The following is a 22552-nucleotide window of genomic DNA, read 5'->3' as shown; positions in this document are numbered from 1 at the left end:
CGGGGAACAATTTGTCCTACGCCTCTGCAATCATTGACAACAAAAAATTAAAGTCAGTTAAGAGCCAAAGTCCCGCCCACTTCCGGGTTAGCCTCTGCTCTGGCAGTTTTCCCTTTATTTATCATTTAACAGGTTCTTTGAGTATTTCTGAGCAGTTTAAACATGACCTTGTGACTTAATGTCAATATTATGAATTACATGGGTGACTGGACACTCAATCCTGAGGTAAAGGGGAAGCATGAAATGGTCAGAAGTAAGTCAAATGGAAATACTTGAGCTGAGTCAATATTGTAAGCCAAGAAGGTAAAATCACACTTTACATTAAAATGCTGCTTATGTATGCTTTTAAATTTCTTTTATATTACAGTTTCTCATATGTTGCATATTTTTTCAGTGTTGTATAACTTTTAAACAGTTTTACTCATTTTTACGAGTCATGTATGAAATTTCTTACTTCAAATTAAAAAGGTGCCAAATACAATAAAAGTTTATTATTGCTATTCTGATTAAAATATCAGCCTCACCTGAAGTAAAAACTAGGGAAATGAATGACACATCCAGAGATCAGTTTCCATTTGGCCTTTTTAATAATCAAAACAAATGTCGACTGCGTGTCCACACGCACACACATCAGGCTCCAGCATCACAGTATTTCTATTCAAAGTTGGACCTGTGTGTGGTGTGTCAGCAGCTCCACCGCTCTACAAGTGTGTACATCAGAAACAGGCTGGGCCAACCGTTTAGTTTAGTTCAAACACAGAATCAAACAAAAATAAAAAGTACAGAGTTACAGAGTCATGTAAAGTTTCACCAGCAGATACAGTGTTCAGTCTACAGTCTGTTAGCTAGGCAGCTTCAACCCGACACACGAGCAGAGACGACGAAAAGAATCAGACTACAAAAAAATAAAAACAGGAAAAGAGGGAGACGATGAAGAATTCGGCTGAAACATCCTCGATGGGAATGTGACGCTGCCGGAGGCGTTAAAATCTGACAGGACGGGAAAATAACAGCAGAGCTGACAGCCAAAACTTTACTAGCTTGTGTCTAAGATGAGGAAAATTAAAGGTTAAAGGTCACCTGACATGGAAGCAGGAAGGCCCAAAATCTGAACACATCCACAGCAACAAAAACAAAGCTTTTCCACGCCCACCTGTCAAAACACATCAGCCAATCACAGCAGAGCATGCTCATCATTGGTTGAAAGAGAGCCAATCCTGATCTGAATTTAATTAACAGAACAGACTTTGACAGGGGACATTTAGTTGTTTTTAACAGTGTGAAAACCGACGTATGATACAACCAGGACAAAAACAGACATCAACAGTCACCTCATGGATACAACAACAGACAAATGTAGATATTGTTCCTTTTCACACATTTCCAGAGTCACAAAACCAATTTTATTTCAGATTGTACAGGTGAACTCTCAAAGCTGTACACTGACGCCACACTCAGCTTGTTCCTTCTGCATTATAGTCCTTACATGGTTTCATTAGGATAAAAAAAGAACATATAAATTAAAGAGTTTAAACCACAGTTTGACATCTTTACAGGGAAAGTTCATGGAAGTATCTCTAATGTGTGGTTTTCTCATGATCACAAAATCCTTCAGAGTGTTTTGCAGAGAGAAAACTGGACATTTTGTCCTGATCGTGGCGCTCGAGGAAAGGTCAGGGGTCACCAACATCGGCAGTGGTTGTGCAGATGTTTTAAGCTTTGCTTTTCGTACTAGGTTAACTCGCAAAATACTTTTCTGGCTATTTGCAGGTGGGAGAGGTAGCCACGTTTTAGCCTGTAGTTGAGGTGATGTGACAGGAAGCTGTAAGGAAGCAGCAGCCGATGATGCTAACAAGACAAGCTTAATGCTTTAGGTTTTTAACTCTGAGTGATCTGAAGTAAGCTCAGAAATAAAACTTGTATCCCGTTCAAATGCTCGGGCAGTTTGTCTCTTCCTGATGACATAATTACGTCACATTTTGGCACACATTACGTACAACACACGATTTAAAATATTGTATAAACGTGTAACTGTAGCAGTAAAAAGGCCAGCTGCAAACAGAATCAAAACTTAATTTTATACGTTGAGAATTTTGGAGAGTAACTCAAGGTCTATTTAGTCGTCTTCTCCAGGGCTTTCAACTGCATCCTAAAGTCTTGATCAGGTTTCATTAAGTTTGGAACCTCTATCGGGGATGAACTTTGACCTTTCAGAAAAAATAAACGAGCTCCATCCTGCGATGAAGACCCTGAGATGTGGTTGAAAGCTCAGAAAAGTGGACCATGAGTTGTTCAGAAAGATATTTTCGAGGTTAAGAATGAACTTCGACGCTCAAGTGCCATCTCTTATAAAATGGGGGTCTAATCTGACATGGATTCAGCTTTCAGGCGTCTGATTGGTGGAGGTCTTTTGGAGGTTTGGTGGTTCCGCAGGTAGACAGGTGTGAGGTTAAGCGCCTGAGTTTTCCCTTAGTGCCTTTTTCTTTTCATATGGGGTCGATGAAAGAGGGACTGGGTGGCTGTCCACCTGCTGACACCATGAATTTAAGGTCCAAATTAAGATGACTACAGCTCATTTCACAGAGATGGGTTTGATGTAGCAGAGCAGAGATGTCCTTTGACAAACCGTATTAGAGCCTGGTTTTGTATCTACCTGAGAGTCGAAACTCAGGGACAAAAAATACACTGGAATTGGATGGGACAGGGTGTTAGGAGTGAAATGAGCTGCTGTCAAGTTTGTTTGGACTGAAATCTGAAAGTAAAAATAAAAGGGGAGCGGCTGAATTTAAGAGTTATTACAGTAAATATAATGGACTAACACCAAAGTGATGACCTCGTGACCCAAAGTGTCACAAGTCTGTTCTGTCCGCTAAATCCGCAGGAGATATGTGGTTTTCATTTGACGCAGGGGAGTATAAACAGAAGCTCATCTGCTGCTGCCAGTCGCTCAACTTGACCTGACAACTACATGCCAAATACATCCAGCTTTTATTCTCTCTTTGACCTGGCTGACCTCTGACCTTCCCTGCAGCCATCAGGACATTAAAAAGTAGAAACACTCATCCCAAAGGCGCTAGCATGATGCTAACTTCTTTACACTTACATGACAAGAAAATGAGCCGTGAAAAAGGAAGAAAACGTGCATCAGCTGGAGTGTTTCCAGTTTCTTTCACAAAAACATCTGTAGCCTGCTGCGGCTAATCTCTAAATTCAGGGTTACTTTAGGAGGCTAGCTGGCTAACTTGTAAAGTATAGGAGGGCTAACGAGCCAACTGTTAGTATGTGAATTAGCTTCTTCTAATTTGCTAGTTGTTGGTAAGTAAATAACATTTTTGTGGGTTTGTTAGCAGCCTGTTGTTACGCTAATTAGCAGGCTGTTTGTAGTCAAAGTGGGATTATAGTTTGCTCCTTTTAATTGTAGCACAAGTAGCAGAATTACTACCAAGGTGTTCATGAGCTAATTAGTAGTACAGAAGGCTAATTAGTCAGACTTTAGTCAGGTTCATTCTCCATCCTGTTGTACAATAAAACAATTCTAGATCTCCAGAAAGCTAATAAATCAACTGTTAGCAGTGTAGCTTACATGCTAGTTGTTAGCCTTTCAAAACAACAGGTGTTGGAAAGTTTATGACAATGTCTGCAGGCTAATCAGCAGCATTGCTAGACTAATTGGCAAGACTTTTGGTTGGTGAATTCTTTTACTGCTTATAATTGAACTATAGAGGACTGTTAACTTGTTGGCTAGCTAGTAGCTGTTGATAGCCAAATTAGCCTTTTAGGGGACTAGCAAATTATTGAACAGGCTAATGAGCAAGATTAATAGTTTTACTTCCTTGACTGTGTGTTTGTTATGCTGACTGTTGTTAGCTTAGTTAGCAAACCCCTTGTAGGCTACTTTAGGTCAGTTGAATCCCAGACCTTCTGAGGGTAATGCTATCTGCTCATGGCTTAAGCATTAAGCTAATTATCCGTCTGTAAATAGCCCAAGTGGGTTCATACTAGACTACATCTGGTTGCATGCTAACTAGCAGGTGTTTATGTCAAATATCCATCTGTCAGAAGGCTAGTTAGCAAGTTGCAGGGCTAGTTAGCAGGTTGTTGGTGGGGCGGGTTCTTGCTAGCTCAGGATGGCGCTGGGCGGTGAGCGGTGCGTCAGACGGGACACGTTGATCCCGAGGGTTTGAGTCTGCTCAGGTGTTGTTAAGGAATGATGCAGGAAGTTTTAGTTAATCTCAGTTAATCTCTTTCATAAACAAAAATCCTTTAATAATCACACTAACTCAGTCCTGTTCGTACTGGAATCATCATCATCATCATCATCATCAGGCGTCCACATTGGATGTCTTGATTAGTTTCCTGCAGGCTTCACTGCTTCAAACAGGTTCCATTTCAGCTTCATCGCCTCGGAGCAGAGGAGGAGAAGGAGAGGAGGAGAAGGGGGAGATAATCTAGAGGGGGGGAGAGGGGGGAGGTGTTCAGGGCTGTGGAGTCAGAGATATCAGTCCCTTCTGACCTTCCTGTTCCTGGGTGATCTCCGCAGAATGTCGTCCTCCGACTTCTAGAGGAGGACAGGAAACAACACATGCGATTTAACTTAGATTCAAAAACTAGTAAACTCATCTGTTTCTGGTTACCAAAGTAAAAGCACCTGAATGCATCATTAAACTGATTTAAGGAACCTAAAAGTTTTGGCCCTCAACATCCTCTATCACAGGAAAAACAAAAACTAGTCTCCTTACGTCGTCAGCTGTTGCCTCATTCTCTGCCTCATTCTCTGCCTCATTCTCTTCCTCCTTCTCTGCTTCCTCTTCCTCTTTCTCTGCAGGACTTTCCTCTCCATCACTCTTCCCTTCGGCAGCTGAAAGAGAACAGATTTAAAATCAGTCAGAGCGACAGTGTCAGACCACAGAGGAAACAACAACTTCTGAAATCTGGACATGGTAGCAACCTGGACTGCTCTTCTCGGCCTCTTCAGCCTCTTCAGCCTTCTCCTCCTCCTCCTCTTCCTCCTCTTCTTCTTCCTCCTTCACGTCGGGCTGAGCTTCATCAGTCTTCTTGTACTCTGCTGCTGGTGTTGCTGGGGTCTTCTTCTGCAGGACAAAAAAAGAAAACAGTTCAGATCAATTCTATAGACAAATATTGCCAAGTATATATACACCTTAAAAAATGAACCCATACAGTTAAGACAAGAGACAAGTTTATCTTTCAGTCTATTTAATTGTGATCTCACGCACTAGATTACTACGAACCATTTTCCTAAACATAACGTGGGTTTTAGATGACTGAAAGTATCCATTTCTTGACTTGAGTCTATATGTCTGAGTCTGGTGGCTTTGAACAAAAAGGTTTCTCTGTTATTTTTTTAGCTTAAAGAAAATGTCAAAACTACACATTATTTGTGTACAGACTTTGTTGTGTTTTTTTACACACAAATCAAGTTTCACAAATCCACAAGACGACAAGAAAAGCCTTCCATCTACTCTACAGCACCACAGAGAAACACGGAGCTACTCTAACAGCTGCAGCGTCAGTCACCAGGCCTGAGGAGGTGGTGGAGGGGCAGTTTTGGCATCCGGCTTCTTTTAAGTCTTCCTGTAAGCTGGTGAGACTCAACTGACCCTGAGCTGATCCTGACGACCTCTGTGGACCGTCACACACACACACACACAGACACACACCAGACTGGGACATCAATCCAAGCTCCTGGATCCTACCTCATATCTGGAGTTTAAATGATCTCCTAGCAGTGTATCCCCTCATGGTACAAGGACTCACCTGTACAGCTGACAGTACAGTGTGTGTGTGTGTGTGTGTGTGTGTGTGTGTGTGTGTGTGTGTACGTACGTGCGTGTGCGTGCGTGCGTTTGTGTTACCTTTCCAGTGCAGCAGAAGACGATGATGAGGACGAGCGGTAAAGCCACAGTGAGGACGTAGACGACCCAGAGCCATGGACGCTCCTCTGCAGCGTTCAGCATCTGAGTAGCCAGACCAGGCTGCAGCAACACAATCACAGTAACAACATTAATAAACACACAAACAGTAACGTCCTGCACGATAAAGAAATATAAATACAACAGAAGGAAACAGACGGGGTGTCACCTTGATTGCTCTCCAGTGTTTACACTCATGATTTAAAGCTTTGAGCAGCAAAAATAAATAAAAACTCTGTTGTTGAGGAAACTAGTTCTTAAAAACGGCAAGAGCACTTAATGCACGGTTTGAGTCTGAACGTTCAAAGCATCATTAAAAAGGTGCCGTTACCCTTATTTCTATAAAGTGCTCTTGTAAATTTGACCCGGTGATTTCCTGCCACATTGCAAGTAATCTTGATTTCACAGGTTATAAGTCCTCCCTGTACCCACCTCAGCGGCGCCCTCTGCAGCCTTCTTCAGCCCCCAGCCGTCTGTGGCCCAGCGGTCAGCCGTGTTGCGGTCGTCTGTGATGAAGAAGTTGTCGAAGAAGATGTCAGAGGTCATGGACCAGAGCTCGAGTCCGACGGCGCTGAATGGAGTCATCCTGAACGGCTGCAGATCCTCGAAGAAGGCCGGGTTTGGGATCTTCCTCGGCTTCCAGACGCCCTAAGGACAGAAAGGAGCTCCTGTTGGGATCCTGGGAGTCCAGCTGATCGTTTTCTGAAGAAGACATTTATTGTGGGGGTTTAGAAACGCACCTGGTAGTTGGGGTTGTCGATCATGGGGGGCTTCCACTTGCCCTTGTAGTTGGGGTTGTCGACCATCGGGCGTTTCCAGGCGCCACAGCCGGGGGCGGTCTCACAGGCGGGGTTAGGCACCTGAGGAGCCTCCCACTCTCCGTCCATGTCCTCGTCCCTGACAGACAGGAAGCACAGACAGTCAGAGGGTCGGGAGTTTTATCCATCAGGCTCTTGTAGCTCTGATGTCAAACATTTTAACTCACCAGTCTTCAGGTTTGACGGCGTCGGGGTCTCCGATGTACTCGGGCTCGTCGTCCAGCCAGCCGTCGGGTTTCGCTGCGTCTTCATCGGGAACCTGAGCAGGAGCGTCCTCATCCCTGCAGACGCACCGGCACAAGTTAATATGAATAATAACACTTTACCACACAGACTGTGGCATCAATGTTCTGTTTGTGAACTGCTTTTTTCCAAGGTCCAGTATTTCACTGTTTTGTATTAACAGGTACTGACCAGTCTTCGGGCTTGGCGGCGGCCGGGTCCTGGATCTTGGGCCTCTCGTCCCAGTCTTCGGGCTTCTGGTCGTCGGGGTCCTCGATCTCGGCGGTGGGGTTCACCGGGGGGGTCATGTCTGTCAGCAGGCTGCCGGTGTTCACCACCGTCTGATCCACCAGCACCTCGAAAGTGTTGTCTGGGTTCACCACTGGGGCGCGACAGAGAGCCAAGTTACACACCTGAACTGTCATTAATGCATGCGTGTGTTTAACCCAGAGTGTACAGGTGTGTGTGTGTCTTACCGAGTGTGTACAGGTGAGTCTTCTTGTCGGTGAAGTAGGTCCTCAGGTCGGCGTCGGGTTTCTTGGCGTGTTTCTCTTCGTACTCTCCGGTTTTGGGGTTTTTGTGTCTGAAGATGAAGTGAAGTTTGTAATCCTCTCCACACTTGTCGGGGCCGAACATGATGGTGTACGGAGTTCTATCCACGAACTGGTCCTGAGGGAACACACACACAAACACAGGGACCAGATTCAGCTTCTGGAGGAGTCTCACGGCAGACAGTTAATCAGCCAGCATGTAACCTCAGCTTTATAGCATCTTCACATCTTTTAATACTTCATTTGTGTTCCTAATGAGTGCAGAGTAAGTCGTCAAAAAAAGACAAAGCAAACTGACCAGGTCCAGATCAGGAGTCTGAGACAGCAGCTTCACGTAGGCGCCGCCGCAGTCGATCCCTGCCTGGAAGTTCACCTCGTACCTGAACACAGAGGTAAGAGCAATTAAAAACTGACAGATAATAAACAAAGTCAGTAAGATGACCACAGAGGAGAGGAAATGCTGCTCTTACTGGATGATGAGCGGCTTGGAGTCAAAGGTGAAAGGTCGCAGCAGCTGGGCTGAGATGGCGTGATGTTTGGCTCGAGACTTCAGGACGAGACCTTTATCACCGGGCAGCTTACTGTCCTTCATCTCCTCCACCGCCCATTTACCTGTACGATAACATCATCACCATGCTTTAAACTCAGACTCAGCTAGTGTGTCCTGAACAGGTGCTGCTGTCAGCACACAGCATCGACAAACTGCACTGAATATAATTAAGACACTCCAGATCTGTACCCACCATCATACTTTGCGATGTCTTCATCAGTGTCCTCCTTCTTGGCACTGGACATCACCCACCTGAAACACACAGGTAGGTCAGTTACCTGGTCAAAGAGAACTTGGGCTAAGAAGCTCACAAAGTGTCCTTTAAATAAACAGTGTGCTCACCCATCAAGTGTCCCTCTGTCAAAAGACTCTGCGATGAAATGTTCCCCCATCGGCTCTGGAGCCTTGTAGGTCACCTGGACACAGCAGAGAACGAGGAGGAGGAGGAGGAGGAGGAGGAGGAGGTGGTAGAGAAAAAGAAGATGAAGAAGGGGGAGGAAGAAGTGTTATCAAAATTATTTTGTTCTTTTTGATGCTGACTTTCAGCAGGACTGAAACCACATGATCACACTGGTGTTAACTGATGTTGAAGAACAACTCCAGCTGCATCTCTCCCCCTTCTTCAGGCATGAGACACAAAAGCAGGATAATATACCGTACAGTCTGTGCAGAGCTGTTTTTTATTTGGCAGGTTGGGCTCGAGCTAAATGCAAACAATTTATGACATTCTATTAAAGTTCAACAATGTATTTAATGAAATAGCCAAGTCCTAAATGGTCGACTCTTTGATGAGTTTCAGAGCCCATTCAGTAACAGTAGATGGAGCCATTTTCAACCCATTAAATGTCTATTTAATTAATATAATAAGAGAAGTCAACATTAACACAAGCTTGGATGAGTTTCTTTACAGTCAAATTTAGCCCACAAAACGTCTCAGTGTGCAGCACCTCTTACAGAGAGTCTCCAGGTTTCAAACCACAATCAATCAAATCAATCAAATGTTATTTGTAGTGCACCAAATAAGTTACCAACACACTTTACAAAGAGGACAGTCTAGACCGTACTCTGTTATGTTATATAATTATTATATTTTTTATATAATGAGTAACCTGAAACAGCAAACACTGTTTAAGTCTTTTCTTCATGATGTTATATTGGAGGTCAACGTTAACACTGTAATAACTTCCTCCTGATCTCTGGGAACGATCTGCTCTCCTCCGTCTGTTTATTAAGCTGTTCAGTTATAATTAGTTAAAGTATGTTTTATATTTAGGGACACAAGCCACTGTTAGGTGGTGATTTCAGTCTGTTGGTTTGACAACAGTTAGACGGACTCCCATTCAATCTAAACCTTTTATGTCTGAACTACAACCCTGACTCCACAAGAGTTAGGATGCTGCCTACAATGTGTCAGGCTGAACCTAAAATGTCTCGTCTTCTTCCCGTTATCAATTTGATAAAACTCAAAAAAGGATTAGCCAATCATTGCATTCTTTATTTACATTTAACAAAGCGTCCCAGCACTGGAACCAGGGCTTTATCCAAACAGGAAGAAGTCTGTGGTGTTTCTATGGTTTGTGTGTGAATGCAGGTCAGTGGATCAGCAGGTCAGTCCACTGTTATTATCACACGGCTTGAAGTGTCTGTGAGTCATTAACAGTCAGATCAGGAGGTCAAACACCTCGATAAAAGCAGTACAAGTCCTTTCAGTGTATTCAGGTAAAGATAAAACTCCATATCAATGTCAGTGTGTTTCCTTATAATAATGAAGTACTTTGAACTAATTCCAACGTGCTGCTTTTGCATTGTAACAAAAGATTAATGCAGATTTTTGTTTCATACTTGCTAGCAGAACACAGTGATTCAATGATGTTCCTCAGTACAACATCTACAGTTTAATAACTAACCGTGTAACCTTCAGCTGTCTTACCTTCGGTGCAGGAGGAGTTTTAGGAGCAGGTGGAGCTTCATCCTGCATGTCTGCCTCCAACTCCTCGTCCTCCTCGTCAGCTCCAGCTAAACCCAGATCCAGCTCGTCCTCCACGTCCATGTCGTCACCCAGACTGTCCTCAACCAGGTCCTCAGCCCGAGAGACAGGGGCCAAAGTGAGGCAGAGGAGGCCTGCTGCCAGAAGAACGAACAACCCGACCCGCTGATCCATAGTCTGCAGAGAGAGACGAGAGAGAGCGTGACGGTTACAGCTGCTTGCCTCCATGTTTGTTTTCGCTCTCAACAGGGAGACGTTATTCAAAATGCTGGAATTCAGGCTAAAAGTCGTGTTTTCTCCGAGTTAATGGGTTTAATTTTTGTTGTTTGTTCGATTAAGCACTCGGATATCACCTGTGAAATGATGTCAGACTAAGAGATGTTAGCGTTTGATCGTTGATGTTCTCCCTGATGGATTTTTCTATAAACAGCCTCATAATAACAGTAACAAACGTATTGTGTTCTGTATACAGACAAAGACGTCTTAATGATGTCCCTCCTCAATTAAAAACACACACTAACACAATATCACACATGCACACACACACAGGCTGTTAACCGGTGTTACCCTGGCACCCATCCATCACCATGTAGACCAACAGACACCCACAGGATGCACAACCTCAGCTCTGTTAACCTTAATGAGATTAAACCTCGCAGGATTACTGCAGCACCCCGCAACACACACAAAGAAACGGGCCATTTACTCTGCACATAAACACTGTGGAGGCTGCAGGTTACTCATTACACACACACAAAACACACAGAGTAGAAACCTGCAGACGCATTAACCAACAGGTAAATAAAGAAGAGCTGCATAAATGGAAAATGTCAGGACTGTAATGATGTAACTTTGCATTAACAGTTTACATCCCTCTAATGTTTTATGCCTTTCTACGGAAGCCCTGAGCAGACAAGCATCCATACATTTTATTTACTGTTTTCCGGTGATGCTGTACCTTCAAATGCAACTTATTTTAATGTTTAAATATTTGTTTGCGTCCTTGATTTTTTGGTGTTATTGTCTTTAAAATGCAATGTTGATGTTTTCTTATCGTCTTGTTTTAAAGGCGTTTCTACTCCCCCTGTGCAGAAGTTTAACTTGCCATGTGCATGAATGGAGCTACACATATATTATTGCTTTTAAATTAAAAACATGTGCACACAACAAAAGTTTATTTTCCCACCGTCTATGCCTTATTTTATAAACAAACTAACACGTATTATATTTGTAGACATTCTTCTTAAACATGATTTTACTGCCTCGGATGTGATTACTATTTTCATTCTCAATGACAAAAGAAGAGTACACACTGTGGAAAAGACTCCACTTTATTATTGTAATCATCAGCTTAAGAGTCCAATTGTTTTGGGACAACAATAATTTCAGCTCTCTCATTTGTCCAGCATATTAGCTTACACATTTTGCTGAAGATGTTCCAAGTCTAATATGAACATTCAAACTTGTTATTCTTTTACAATTTCTTTATTTAATCTTTTTAAAAAGGCCGTTTCTGAGACTTTCACACTCTTATAAAACCTAAAACAGAGAATATAAGCTCACTGGAGATACTTCATACGTTTACATGCTCACTATTTTTACACTATCATTCTTAATCTGACAATATTTATTTTAGTATATAGTCCAAGTATAGCACTGTCCTATAAAGACAGGTGACATATCCTGATATTATTGCGGTTTTAAGAGCAACAACTTTAAAAACGGGCTGTTTAAAACAATAATCTCTGGAAACTTTAACACCAAATATGTTGTTAATGCACTCATGTAGCGTTATCCTAAAATAATACCTCATTACTATAGCACTGTTAGAATAGACCTATAAACCTTTAAAGTACAGATAAATATCGTGTTCATTTGTTAACAAAGACAATAGAAGCGCTGCAGCTCTTTGTTCTTCAGTCGAGCATGTTAACTCGCTGCACTTCTCAGCAGACAGCCGGTTTAATCAGATTAACCTGCAGCAGGATTAGCATGCCTGGCTAACAGCCTGGTGGGGTAGTGATAAGAGCGCCCACCACCAATACTAGCTGTTAGCTTAGCATCAAAGCCGCCTGGCAGGCGCCTACATGGCGTTAGCAGCAGAACCCCGGAGAAAAATCTTCAGTTTCCTTTAAAGATGATTTTGTTTTGTTTAAAAAGGAAACGTTTAAATACAACAGAGGCAAAAAAAAACTGTTGACTAGAGAAGACACTAATCAGTTCGTCGATCAAGAGAAAATTAACATATGAATATTTTTTATAAAATGGTATAAATGTCATTTTTCAAGCAAAATATGCAAAAGAAACCAAAATGCATATTCTGCCTTTTTATCGCCCTTTGTGGTAATTTCCTTTTGTATTCATTTTATTTACTTAAAAATGTAATAATGACGGAGAACTGGGAAACACATGCATTATTGGGAAATAAGAGTCGAATGAACTAATATAAAATTACAAAATAAAAGTACCCTGAAATAAAGAAACGTTGTCCTTCAAAATAAAACTTATTCTATGAATGTAAACCTACTTATTTATTGAACTATAATGATTCATGGATACATTTATATTTTCATGTATTCATACATTTCACAGGAATATTGATAAAATATTAAATATTGGTGAAAATGATCTAGGTTCATTTGAAAATCATGAGTCTTACAAAAGTTATATTATTTTCAAACTAGGATTAAAGTGCTGCTAATGATTAGTTTCATGTTCAAAATGTTTCCTCAAACAGCTGCTTAGTATAGCTCTTAATCAAAGAAATAGGAGGAAATACAGTATTTTTGGGGACTATTTTCAGCGGCGGATGAATCCACATGTGGTGCTCTGGTGAGTATATTTGACATTATGATTGTGAATGTGGGATTAAGTATAAATAAACTTCTTATTGAACAACAATACAGCTGTAGAACAAAGAAAAGGACCATCTCTGTGCTCCTCTTACATCCTGTAGCAGGAGTAAGACTTTAGAGGCTCCTGATTGGCTGATTAACCGACAGCATCTCTTAATCAGTGAGTGAAACCAGCTGAAGTTGCTTTATCCAGGCAGACAGAGGGGAGCAGCTCTGGAGTTACAGTCAGCGAGATAATCTGATCATAGAGTCCGTTCAGCCTGCAGGACATCTGCTGCTGCTCGATTCACTGTCTGATAACAGCTCTGGACAATCACTGGATGGATACGGAAACGCAAGGAAGCCTGAACTCAACTAATAAGGAAATCAAATATAATAAGCTTCAAACAACTATTTTAATGTCACTTCATTTCTTGGCTTTTTCTTCCACCAATTGATTCATTTATACCATTTCTTTATTTGTTCACTTTGATTTAAGACATTAAATCTTCCAGTTTTAAAATAGCAAATAAATTGGTATTTTGGCGACAACTTCCTATAAATTTAAATCTTAATTAGGGTTTTATGTTTCTATATCATTAATAATATCTTACTTGTTAACATCAAACCTTTTGCTTTGTTTTCTTCTGATCTCCATGATCTGTCCGTGCATGAAAGGTGCCATACATTGAAAGTTATTATTATCTCTGCATAAATGTACGATAAACTGGAACACATTTTTGTTCCAACTGAAGCACATTTATAAAATCAAATGCAAAACTATTTTAAATCTAGACTTTATTTCAGGATAATCTAAATGACTTCGATATCAATGATGGGAGGATATTTTGTAAATATTATAAATGCTTATTACAGATATTTCGATACCAAATCAATCTTTTATCTTTTGGAATTTACTGATAATCGAGGATAAAGTATTTTTTATAGTTTAGTTCTTTAGTCTTATCAAATTATTCCGTTTACACGGGAATTTTTAAATGAGGTACAACTATGATTATGTTGACCAAGGACTGTTCAAGAGCAGACAAATACTGAATTAAAACTTTATATTAAACTAAAATGTGAGTTTACAGCCACAAATGTCTACTCTATAATCCATGATGCACTTTATGTTTTGTCTTCGTGTTCAGACAATTTAACTGATGTATTTGGAAATATTGAGTTATTTTGCTGAAGGGAAAATATTGATTCTGGCATTTTTTGCATGTAGATAAATTAAAGGAGAAGTGCAGACATCTAACCAGTATTGTGAGCAGCTTTACTTAATTAAAAAGCGGATTGAGCCTTTATCAGGTAGCATCAGTTCACTCAGCACCAAACAGACATGACTGGCAGGTTACTATTTAAACGGAAATAAACAGAAGAAGAGGAATTTTAACACTGAATGACTGACTACAAATCTGTGACTCATCTGTGCCTCTATCGCTCACTTTTAACCTGCTTTAGTCCAGTTAAATATCCTAAATGTGTCAGAGGTGCTTTCTAATCCTTCTCTTCTTCTCTTTGATGATTTAGCAAAACTGAAATGTTTGCAGCGTTTTGAACAAGTTAAACAGATAAATGATAAAACACCAAACCTGCAGATGTACCTTCATGTTTTAGTCAAATCAAAGAAAAAGCAGCAACATGACTTAATTTGTGGATTTATTAAGGCTTCAGTTTGGCTGGTTATACATTACTGAATTGGAAGATTGTAGTTCATTTCTTATTAACAAATGTGTTTAGGTTGATATTTTTTATGCATTTAAGATAAAAAGAACTTTTAACATTGACACACAGATAAAAATCATCAGTGTGCTGCCATCTACTGTTTTAATTTTCATGCTGCTTCTCAGATGGAAGCTTCCAGAAACCTGACAGTACCCACAGGGCTGATTTCTATCTGACTGACTTCAGATGGGAGCGGGTGGCGGTCTGATGCAATGGCCTGCATCCAAACAGAAACCAGCAGGTTTAACTGGTCGTATTGCTTAACCTGTAAGACCTGATCCCAGAATTAAATTACTAATAACAGGACTAATTACAGCTCTTTGTGACAAATAAACCTGGTTCTGAGTTTGTTTAAGAGCTGCAACATTATAACTGTCACATAAATGTGACTGAAAGAGTCTGGGTTAGAGTGTTCCTGTTGCTTTCAATCAATTAGTCGAGGGAAATTAATTCAACAAGCCTCGTAATGTGAGGATTTGCAGCTTTTGTCTTTTTCTTAAAAGATACCACATTTAGACTAACACTGCTAAGTTTTTGTTGCAGCCTGCTTCCAGACCTTTGAATCTCTGCCAACATCTCAGACTTTTGTAATATTGTTCAAACCAGTCTGGTGACGCAAGACTGAATGATGGATAAAACAAAATGCATCAATTCAGGGGTCAGGGACGTTGTGAAGGGCATTTGATGTTTATTGAACAATTCATTTAAAGAAGACAAAATGTTCTTAATCCTCTGGCCTTCATAAGCGCTATTGTTAACTTCAGGGATAGATGCTAGGGTTGATTCTAGTCTCTTTTGACCTGCCGTGTGTCTCTCTTGAGAAAAAATAACCTAAAATCACAGTAACAGTTGTTTACAGTGAGGGGGAAGTGTTGCTGTTAAAGATATTACCTTATTTAAATGCTATTAACTATTTTTAACAACCTAAATTCAATAATTTTATCAAGCAAACTAAAATGAATGTTGCCTTATAGCTTCTGAACATTTCAACAATAGCTTTATAGCTCATACTTTTGCTATACGTGTTTCTTTCAACACTTCTTTGTACTTATGTTACAGGAAAATAATGTATTACAGTAAGACTTCAGTATAAAAATAAAGCCATATTTCTAAAGGCTGCAAAAAGCAGGACATATCTTGTGCATCATTTTAGTGCTTAAACACTCATTCATATTGACCAAAACAGTAAATTCAAGCAGTATTTATGATCATTTATCAAGCAAATTGGCCCTACCAGTTTAAGGACTTAATATTTTCATATTAATTTATTGTTTTAACTGTATATCTCCAAGTTCTTGACTGTTGGTTGGAGAAAACATCACCTTGGAGTTATGGAGATGGTGGTGGATATATTTCCTCCATTTTTAAAAGTGAATGATTGATCAGGATAACTTATTGACAGTTTGTAAATAATGATTATTTACAGTCCCGCACCTATTCTTGACTGAGATGTGTAATACCATGAGAAATGTTAGCTTCTCCAGTGCAGTATTACTTAAAAGTTTTCTATGTGTGAATAACATTTAGAAGCAAATCAGGGGGTTATAACGAGGAAGCCTTCCGAGACTGGTAGAGCTAGCATGCTAACTGAGAGGCTCCCATTCATTAGAATTTTACAGTTTATCCTAAAAACCGCCTTGTCTTAATATGTCTACCTCCATTAATGTTCTTTATTGATTCATAAAACTATTCCTACTATTGTCTTTACTTGAGCAGAAATTCCCCGTTACAGACACGATTGATTCAGCTAGCTTAGCTTAACTGCGATGCTGCTTACGAAACAACTGCCAGGGTAGAAGCTGAGCCAAGAAAACTCAAATTTTCTTATAAAACGCAAGCTATGTTTACACTATCAAATTACAGTAGTCTCGGTGGAATATTTCGCTAAATATATAATTAAATTAAACGTTAGGAAAGGCCAACGCAGCTAGCTAACTGCCTAATTCACCTGTAGTTAATTAGCTTCAGTTAGCTACTCAGCCTAATGCTAAAAGCATGCTCTGAAGACAGAGCTTTATTTTTAACGGCTAAAAGCGACGTTAAATGAATATTTAGGGTGCATACAGTGTAAATACACGTACATTTCTCTGAAAACAATACACTCCAGCTATGTTCCCTTGTAAAAAGTGACATTTATCGTTATCTTTACTCACCTCCGGCTCGCCGATGTGACCGCCTGGGAACTGCTGAGGAGCGTCACGTGGGATATTGGAGGGTAGAGTCCGCCTTCCCCTGTCGCTGATTGGCCGCCGAGATCGAATATTTGACGTTTCCTGTCAACTGTCAATAGCTGATTGGTAGAAGGAGAATCTCGGTCGAACTGGACAGTGCCCGCCCCCTTGAGCTGAACCTCGTGGACAGCCGTGATTGGTCCAGCTGCTGGGGGAAGTGTGCGCTGATTGGATGGAGTGAGGCTGATGAAAAGGCTGGGATTGGAACGGATTTATTACAGCAGGAAGAATAATGCACTTTAATAATAAAATACTGCTTTATACGTTGATTATGTAGAATAATAAAAACAAAGACTGAAATAATTCTGGTTTTCCATGTTCGTTTTGTGAGCATTATATGTAATATTTTTTGGTAAGGGGCATAAATTATAGTATTCAAGAAAAGGAGACTGAAAACGCCAGAGCTGCTGTTTCTAAAGATGTCTGTAGCATTATATGGTCATTTATTTGCTTTAATACAAGACTGCGACTAAAGAATAAGCAAACAAAGTTATATGTCTTCCTACCAGGCATTAGCTTTGTGTACTGGTTCCTCTATCATTCTCTTTTATAGCTTGTTTACTTTCACATGATATGCTAACATCATTAAGGCACTCAACAAGAAGAAGGCAAAACAGAGAAGGCAAAAAAAGGATATAGTTGGACCCTAAAACAACAAACTCTTAATTTTCTGTTTGTTTGTAAGGTATAATTAATTAGCTTCAGAGGTGTTGGTAGTTGTATATTTGAGCTTTTAAAAAGGGCAACGCTAGCTGTTTTCCCCTTTTCCCCGTCTTTATGCTAAGCTAGGCTAAAAGCTGTTGAACCTCATTACATTCACCAGTATTTTTAGTTTTATTTCAATACTTTTTGAGGCACAGAGAGGTCAAATTATTAATTATTTGACGAACAAAAATCAAATATTAAAGATCGGGAATAACCTGTTCTTTTACTGTGATATTGTAACTACAGAAGGTGGAGAATTCTGCTGTACCTTTACTGATACTTTTAGTATGTTGCTGATAATACCACTGTACCTTTAGTTAGTTTTCTATCATTCTTTCAACACTGATTGATGGATATCTATATTAATTTAGGAGGAATACTCCCCAAGTGTTAATCTACTCCCCTCTTTTCTCAGCGTGTCAGTGTAGAGCTGTGAGCATCATGAGAACTCTATCATGTGACCGTCACCTCAGGCTGAACAACAGGCTGCTTTTATTCCTTTTATCCACTTTGATGAAGCATGACGCTGCTTTTGAGTGTCCTCAACCCTTAATATACCCCCAAGATTCCCCCCAGTTCCTATTTTGAAATAGTTACATTGACTGACATACTTTTATTGTGAAAAACCTTGTTTCAGTGGAAAAGTGTTGAAGGCTTTTTGCTACTGACTCAGATTGTGTCTGGTCAGACACTTAGAATAACAATCTGAGCCTGTCAGTGGAAACAACGAGAACGCACTTTGATCCATCAAGGATTATGTTGCAGCCATTACAGCCTGTTTCACTGCTGCAGGCTGAAGAAACCTACTTGAGAAGTTTCAAAACTATTTTTACTAATTAATCATTTAGACACCAAAATCTATAAAAACATGGCCCAGGTTTAAAAATAACTCAATTACCCTAAAGGGGCAACTCGAGTTCCAATGCGTCTCCTGCAACCTTAATTTTTTTTCAGCATGAAATTGAAATAAATTCAACCTTAACAGCTTTGTATGATCCAGTGCAGTGATGTTGGTATTTCATCATTTGCTTTGATGAAACCTGATGACATTCCCAGAAATTTCCACACCACCCCCACACACACACCTCCCCCGCGCCCAAAATACACTTATTATAATGAAATAAACACACCAGACACCAAAGAGTCAAACCTACATCAAAAAGATCATTTAAATTTCTGTCTTTATTACAATTCACAGATTGATAGAAGTTTAAGATAATTTAAATAGAGTTTATCTAAAGGATACAAAAGACAAACACAAGATTATAGCAATGCATTCCAGTGCATCTTACAAAGAAAAGTCGTCATGTTTCCTGAAACTCCAAGACGCTCAGTTCACTTCAAATCTGAAAAACTGAAGTTCTGTTCGGTCTGTTGAATGAATGAATGAACGAACGAATGAATGAATGAATATATGAATGATTGAATTAATAGAGTTTTGACTGAAGGGTTGAGCTTCATCTCACGCAGTCTGGGTTTTGCTAAATGGCTCCCTTAAATTTTGTTCTCTTAAATTATTAATTTTCTTCCATTTAAGTAATAATCAGTGGATTTGAGTAATAATGGATTTAAAGACGATATAACTGTGGTCTGAATTTGGTTTAAAGTGAACATTTCAAAATGCTAACATCAAATAAAACCATCATTTTGTTATTGAGCTGACATTTAAACCAACATGAAACCAGCGTCTTAGTGAAAATAGACTTAATGAGAAATTAAACTGTTCAGAGGATTTTTTATTTTATTCTATTTATTAAAAGTGTCAAAAGTGTGAACGAGAAACTGAAGATGGAAGAAAGACAAGAAAAGATGTGAATCTCTTTTTGCACTGGACTGAAAAACTACAGTACAGTAAAGTACAGTAGAGCACAGCAGAGGAAACTAGAGTACTTTAAAGTACATGAAAGTACTGCTAAGTAAGTGAGAGTACTGTAGAGTTCATCAAAGTATAACCGAGTACTAAAGAGTACATTAAAGTACTGTAAAGCTCATTGTACATTAGAGTACTAAAGAGTACATAAGAGTACTGTTAAGTAAATCTTACACTAGAGTACATCAGAGTACATTAGAGAACTTTAAAGTACGAGAGAGTACAGTAAAGTACATGAAAGTGCTGTAAAGTAAGTCTGTTTCAAAGTACTATAGAGTAAATTGTAGTACTTTAAAGTACATCACAGTACTGCAAAGTACATTAGAGTACTCTGAAGTACTGTAGAGATCATCACAGTACTGTAGAGTACGTTAGAGTATTGTGAAGTACGTTGGAGTACGTTGGAGTACATTGGAGTACTGTAGAGTACTGTAGAGTACTGTAGAGTATAACAGAGCGGTTGTCATTGAAAAGGCCTCAGTTAACTTAAAATAAAACAAATCTAAAAGATTTCATTACAAAAGTAAAATAACAGCTGTCATCAGTAGTTTTAAGCCACAAAGATGTGAGAAGGTCCGAGGTCGCAGCAAAGGATTGTGGGTACTGTTGTCGCTACATGTTGCAGTGTTTCAGGGCTCGTATGACGTGTATCTGCTCTTCATCGTCTTCTTTAAGGCAAATCGCTCAGTGAACCCCGAGCAGCGACTCCAGACACACATGGACACACTGAGAGGGCATTCATATGACAGTGTGTACAGCTCTGAGCATTATGCACATACATGGGTACTGTGGGGCTACTGGTGGGGTGGTGTTGGTAGAAAGGTCCGGACAGAAAGAGGCCTTTGAGTCTGTTTGAAGCAGCAGTTTCTTCATCAGCAGTGATGAGTCGACTATCACCAGTGTTTCAACGTTTACTTACTGTATGTACACATAAATACAGACTCTTCAGGGTTAATTACAGCATCGTCTCTCTGCATGTCCTCAGACTCGTGTCTGTCTGTGTGGTCTGTGTTTTCAGTCTCTGATCTGTTCAGCCCTGCAGTAACGAGGTCCAGCCAGACGGCGGCGCTGTGGCACCACGGTGGGGTTCTGGTGTGCGGGACGAGCCTCTGGTCGGCTCGGCTGAGCGCTCGGAGGAGCTGAGGTATCACTGAGGGGAGAGGAGCTTCACTCTGCTTTCTTTATGAAGATCTGAGAGACAGCAGAGACAGCAGAGAGAACCAGGAGGAAGTCAGTTAACATAATTTAAAGGAAACGTACTGATAGTAGAACAATGTCTTCAATCATTTAAAATATTCAAAGGAAAAGCAGCAAATCCTCGAATCTGAGAGGCTCGAGCCATCAAGTGTTTAATGGGTAAAAATACTTTCTTCCTCATTTCCTGTCAATTGACTAATTGATTAATTAAATTATTCAACAGTACTTGGATAAACTGTTGGGAAGTTTGATTTTTTATTTATTTATTTATGGGGTTTTTTTTAAAGATTATTTATCTGGCTTTTTGCTTTTATTATATAGGACAGATGAAGGGAGACAGGACATGTAGGGAGTAGAGAGTGGAGGATGACATGCACCAAATGGATCGGTAGATCGGAAGTCGAACCTGCGATCAGTGCAAAGAGGTCTGTAGCCTCTGTATGTGGGGCGTCTGCAGGACCCTGGGAAGTTGAATTTGTAACAAAACATCAGATTTTATAAAGTCTTTGAGTGATTATGTGTACAAATCTTAATTTGAAAAGAGGAGTAGAAATACTCAAGCCGAAGTACTTCATAGTTACAATACATGAGTAAAGGTAATTAGATACACATACAGAAAGTGTGACTGGTACTGATTTTTTAAAGTTTGATAGTGATCCAGATACTTAAAGATTAAAGTTTAATGCTCAGCTGTTGAAAAATATTAATGAACTGAATAAATATTCAGTGTTTGCTCCAGAAATGCTCCAGCTGTCAGGATGGGAACCGGCTCTCAGAGAAGCTAACAGTCTTCAGTAAACCCAGACTGATGCATTCCTTTAAGGGTTAACATGGGGAGACTTTCCTTCAGAAACCCTCAGAGAAAGGTCAGAGGTCAGGCGTTCACAGTCTGCTTCTTAATCCTTCAACAACAACCTTATTATATGAGCTGAAATTACAACAAATCTCTTGCTATAACCATTTTTAAAGAGGTGTTTTTTGAAAATTACTGTAAGTCCCTCAAACCCTCCTGTGGTCTCTTAAATCTTTCATCCAGGAGTTTTTCAAGAATCCTTAACACCTCCATGAAGGTCTCTTAAGTAAAAGTCTGATAAAAATGTTGTCTGTTCTTCTGCATCTACTCCAGTTCCATCAGGATCTTTGGAAACCCCCTCAAGGATGCCTGGAATTCTATTAAACATTAGCTTAACCTCTCCATCCACATCTAAAGATCCACAAAATATTCAAGTCCTCCTGAAATTTTCCTGACACTCTCTGATGTTCAAAGATGCAAAGGAAGCCCGGGATCACTGAATCCCTTGAAGAACCCTTGGAGCTACCCTTCCCCCTTCCCCCAAAAGATTTAAACCTAGTAGACCCACCTGAACTGGCATTTCCAACAAGCCCTCAAACATGGACTCTTTGGAAACCTTGCTTGAAATCTCTGAAACCTTTAAAAGAATCTGGTGAATCCTTTCAAGAAAATTTGGAAACTCCTTAAGGACCCTGGAAGCCAAGCCGCATTCCTCATAAAGATATCTGGAAGACCTTGGAAACATATCTTGGTCCTCTGTATCTCTTTTTAAACCCCCTCAAAGATGCATGGAATCCCATTAAACGTTTAACTTCTTCAGTGCCATCTTAAGCTCCACAAAAACGTCTCTACTTTTCAAGGATGCCAGGGGATGCCCAGGACCACTGAAACCTCATTAAGAACCCTGATAAGCCCCCAAAATCTGCCAAAGCCTCTTAAGCCCATTCCATACATGCCCAGAAATCTGAACTTTGTGAATTGGAAAACCTAGAACCTTCTAAATAACACCAACTACCTATCAGACTTTCTGACACTTGATACCTTGGTGGGACATCTCAAAAAGCCCATAAAACCTCCAGAGCGCTCCTCAGCACCCCCAAACATCCCCTAGGTATTCCTAAAAAACTCCCCCT

General features: G+C 40.1%; 2 protein-coding genes across 2 annotated transcripts in view; both read right to left on the bottom strand.

The window, feature by feature from the left end:
- Window positions 1-564: 564 nt before the first annotated feature.
- canx (calnexin) lies at window positions 565-16811 on the bottom strand. Its single transcript, XM_069669465.1, has 15 exons — window positions 16777-16811; window positions 10002-10235; window positions 8414-8487; window positions 8265-8323; window positions 7992-8133; window positions 7820-7901; window positions 7447-7639; window positions 7163-7352; window positions 6916-7029; window positions 6671-6827; window positions 6363-6578; window positions 5874-5993; window positions 4949-5090; window positions 4740-4858; window positions 565-4558 (listed from the first exon to the last, which is right to left on the bottom strand). The coding sequence occupies exons 2-15, from the start codon at window positions 10230-10232 to the stop codon at window positions 4499-4501; spliced, it is 1899 nt and encodes a 632-aa protein (XP_069525566.1). The 5' UTR covers window positions 10233-10235; window positions 16777-16811; the 3' UTR covers window positions 565-4498.
- A 1924-nt stretch (window positions 16812-18735) lies between these two features.
- Window positions 18736-22552, bottom strand: part of mgat4b (alpha-1,3-mannosyl-glycoprotein 4-beta-N-acetylglucosaminyltransferase B) — a 92501-nt gene continuing 88684 nt past the window's right edge. The window contains exon 15 of the mRNA XM_069670042.1: window positions 18736-20620. Within this exon, the coding sequence (XP_069526143.1) occupies window positions 20597-20620 (24 nt within the window). The 3' untranslated portion in view covers window positions 18736-20596. The remainder of the gene's footprint in view (window positions 20621-22552) is intronic.

Source organism: Semicossyphus pulcher, unplaced genomic scaffold (assembly GCF_022749685.1).
Source record: "Semicossyphus pulcher isolate SPU_LCO1_2020_fin unplaced genomic scaffold, fSemPul1.0.p SCAF_2, whole genome shotgun sequence".
NCBI classification, from domain to species: domain Eukaryota; kingdom Metazoa; phylum Chordata; class Actinopteri; order Labriformes; family Labridae; genus Semicossyphus; species Semicossyphus pulcher.
Note: the sequence above shows the minus strand (reverse complement) of the source record. Positions and strands in the feature narration are given on the sequence as shown.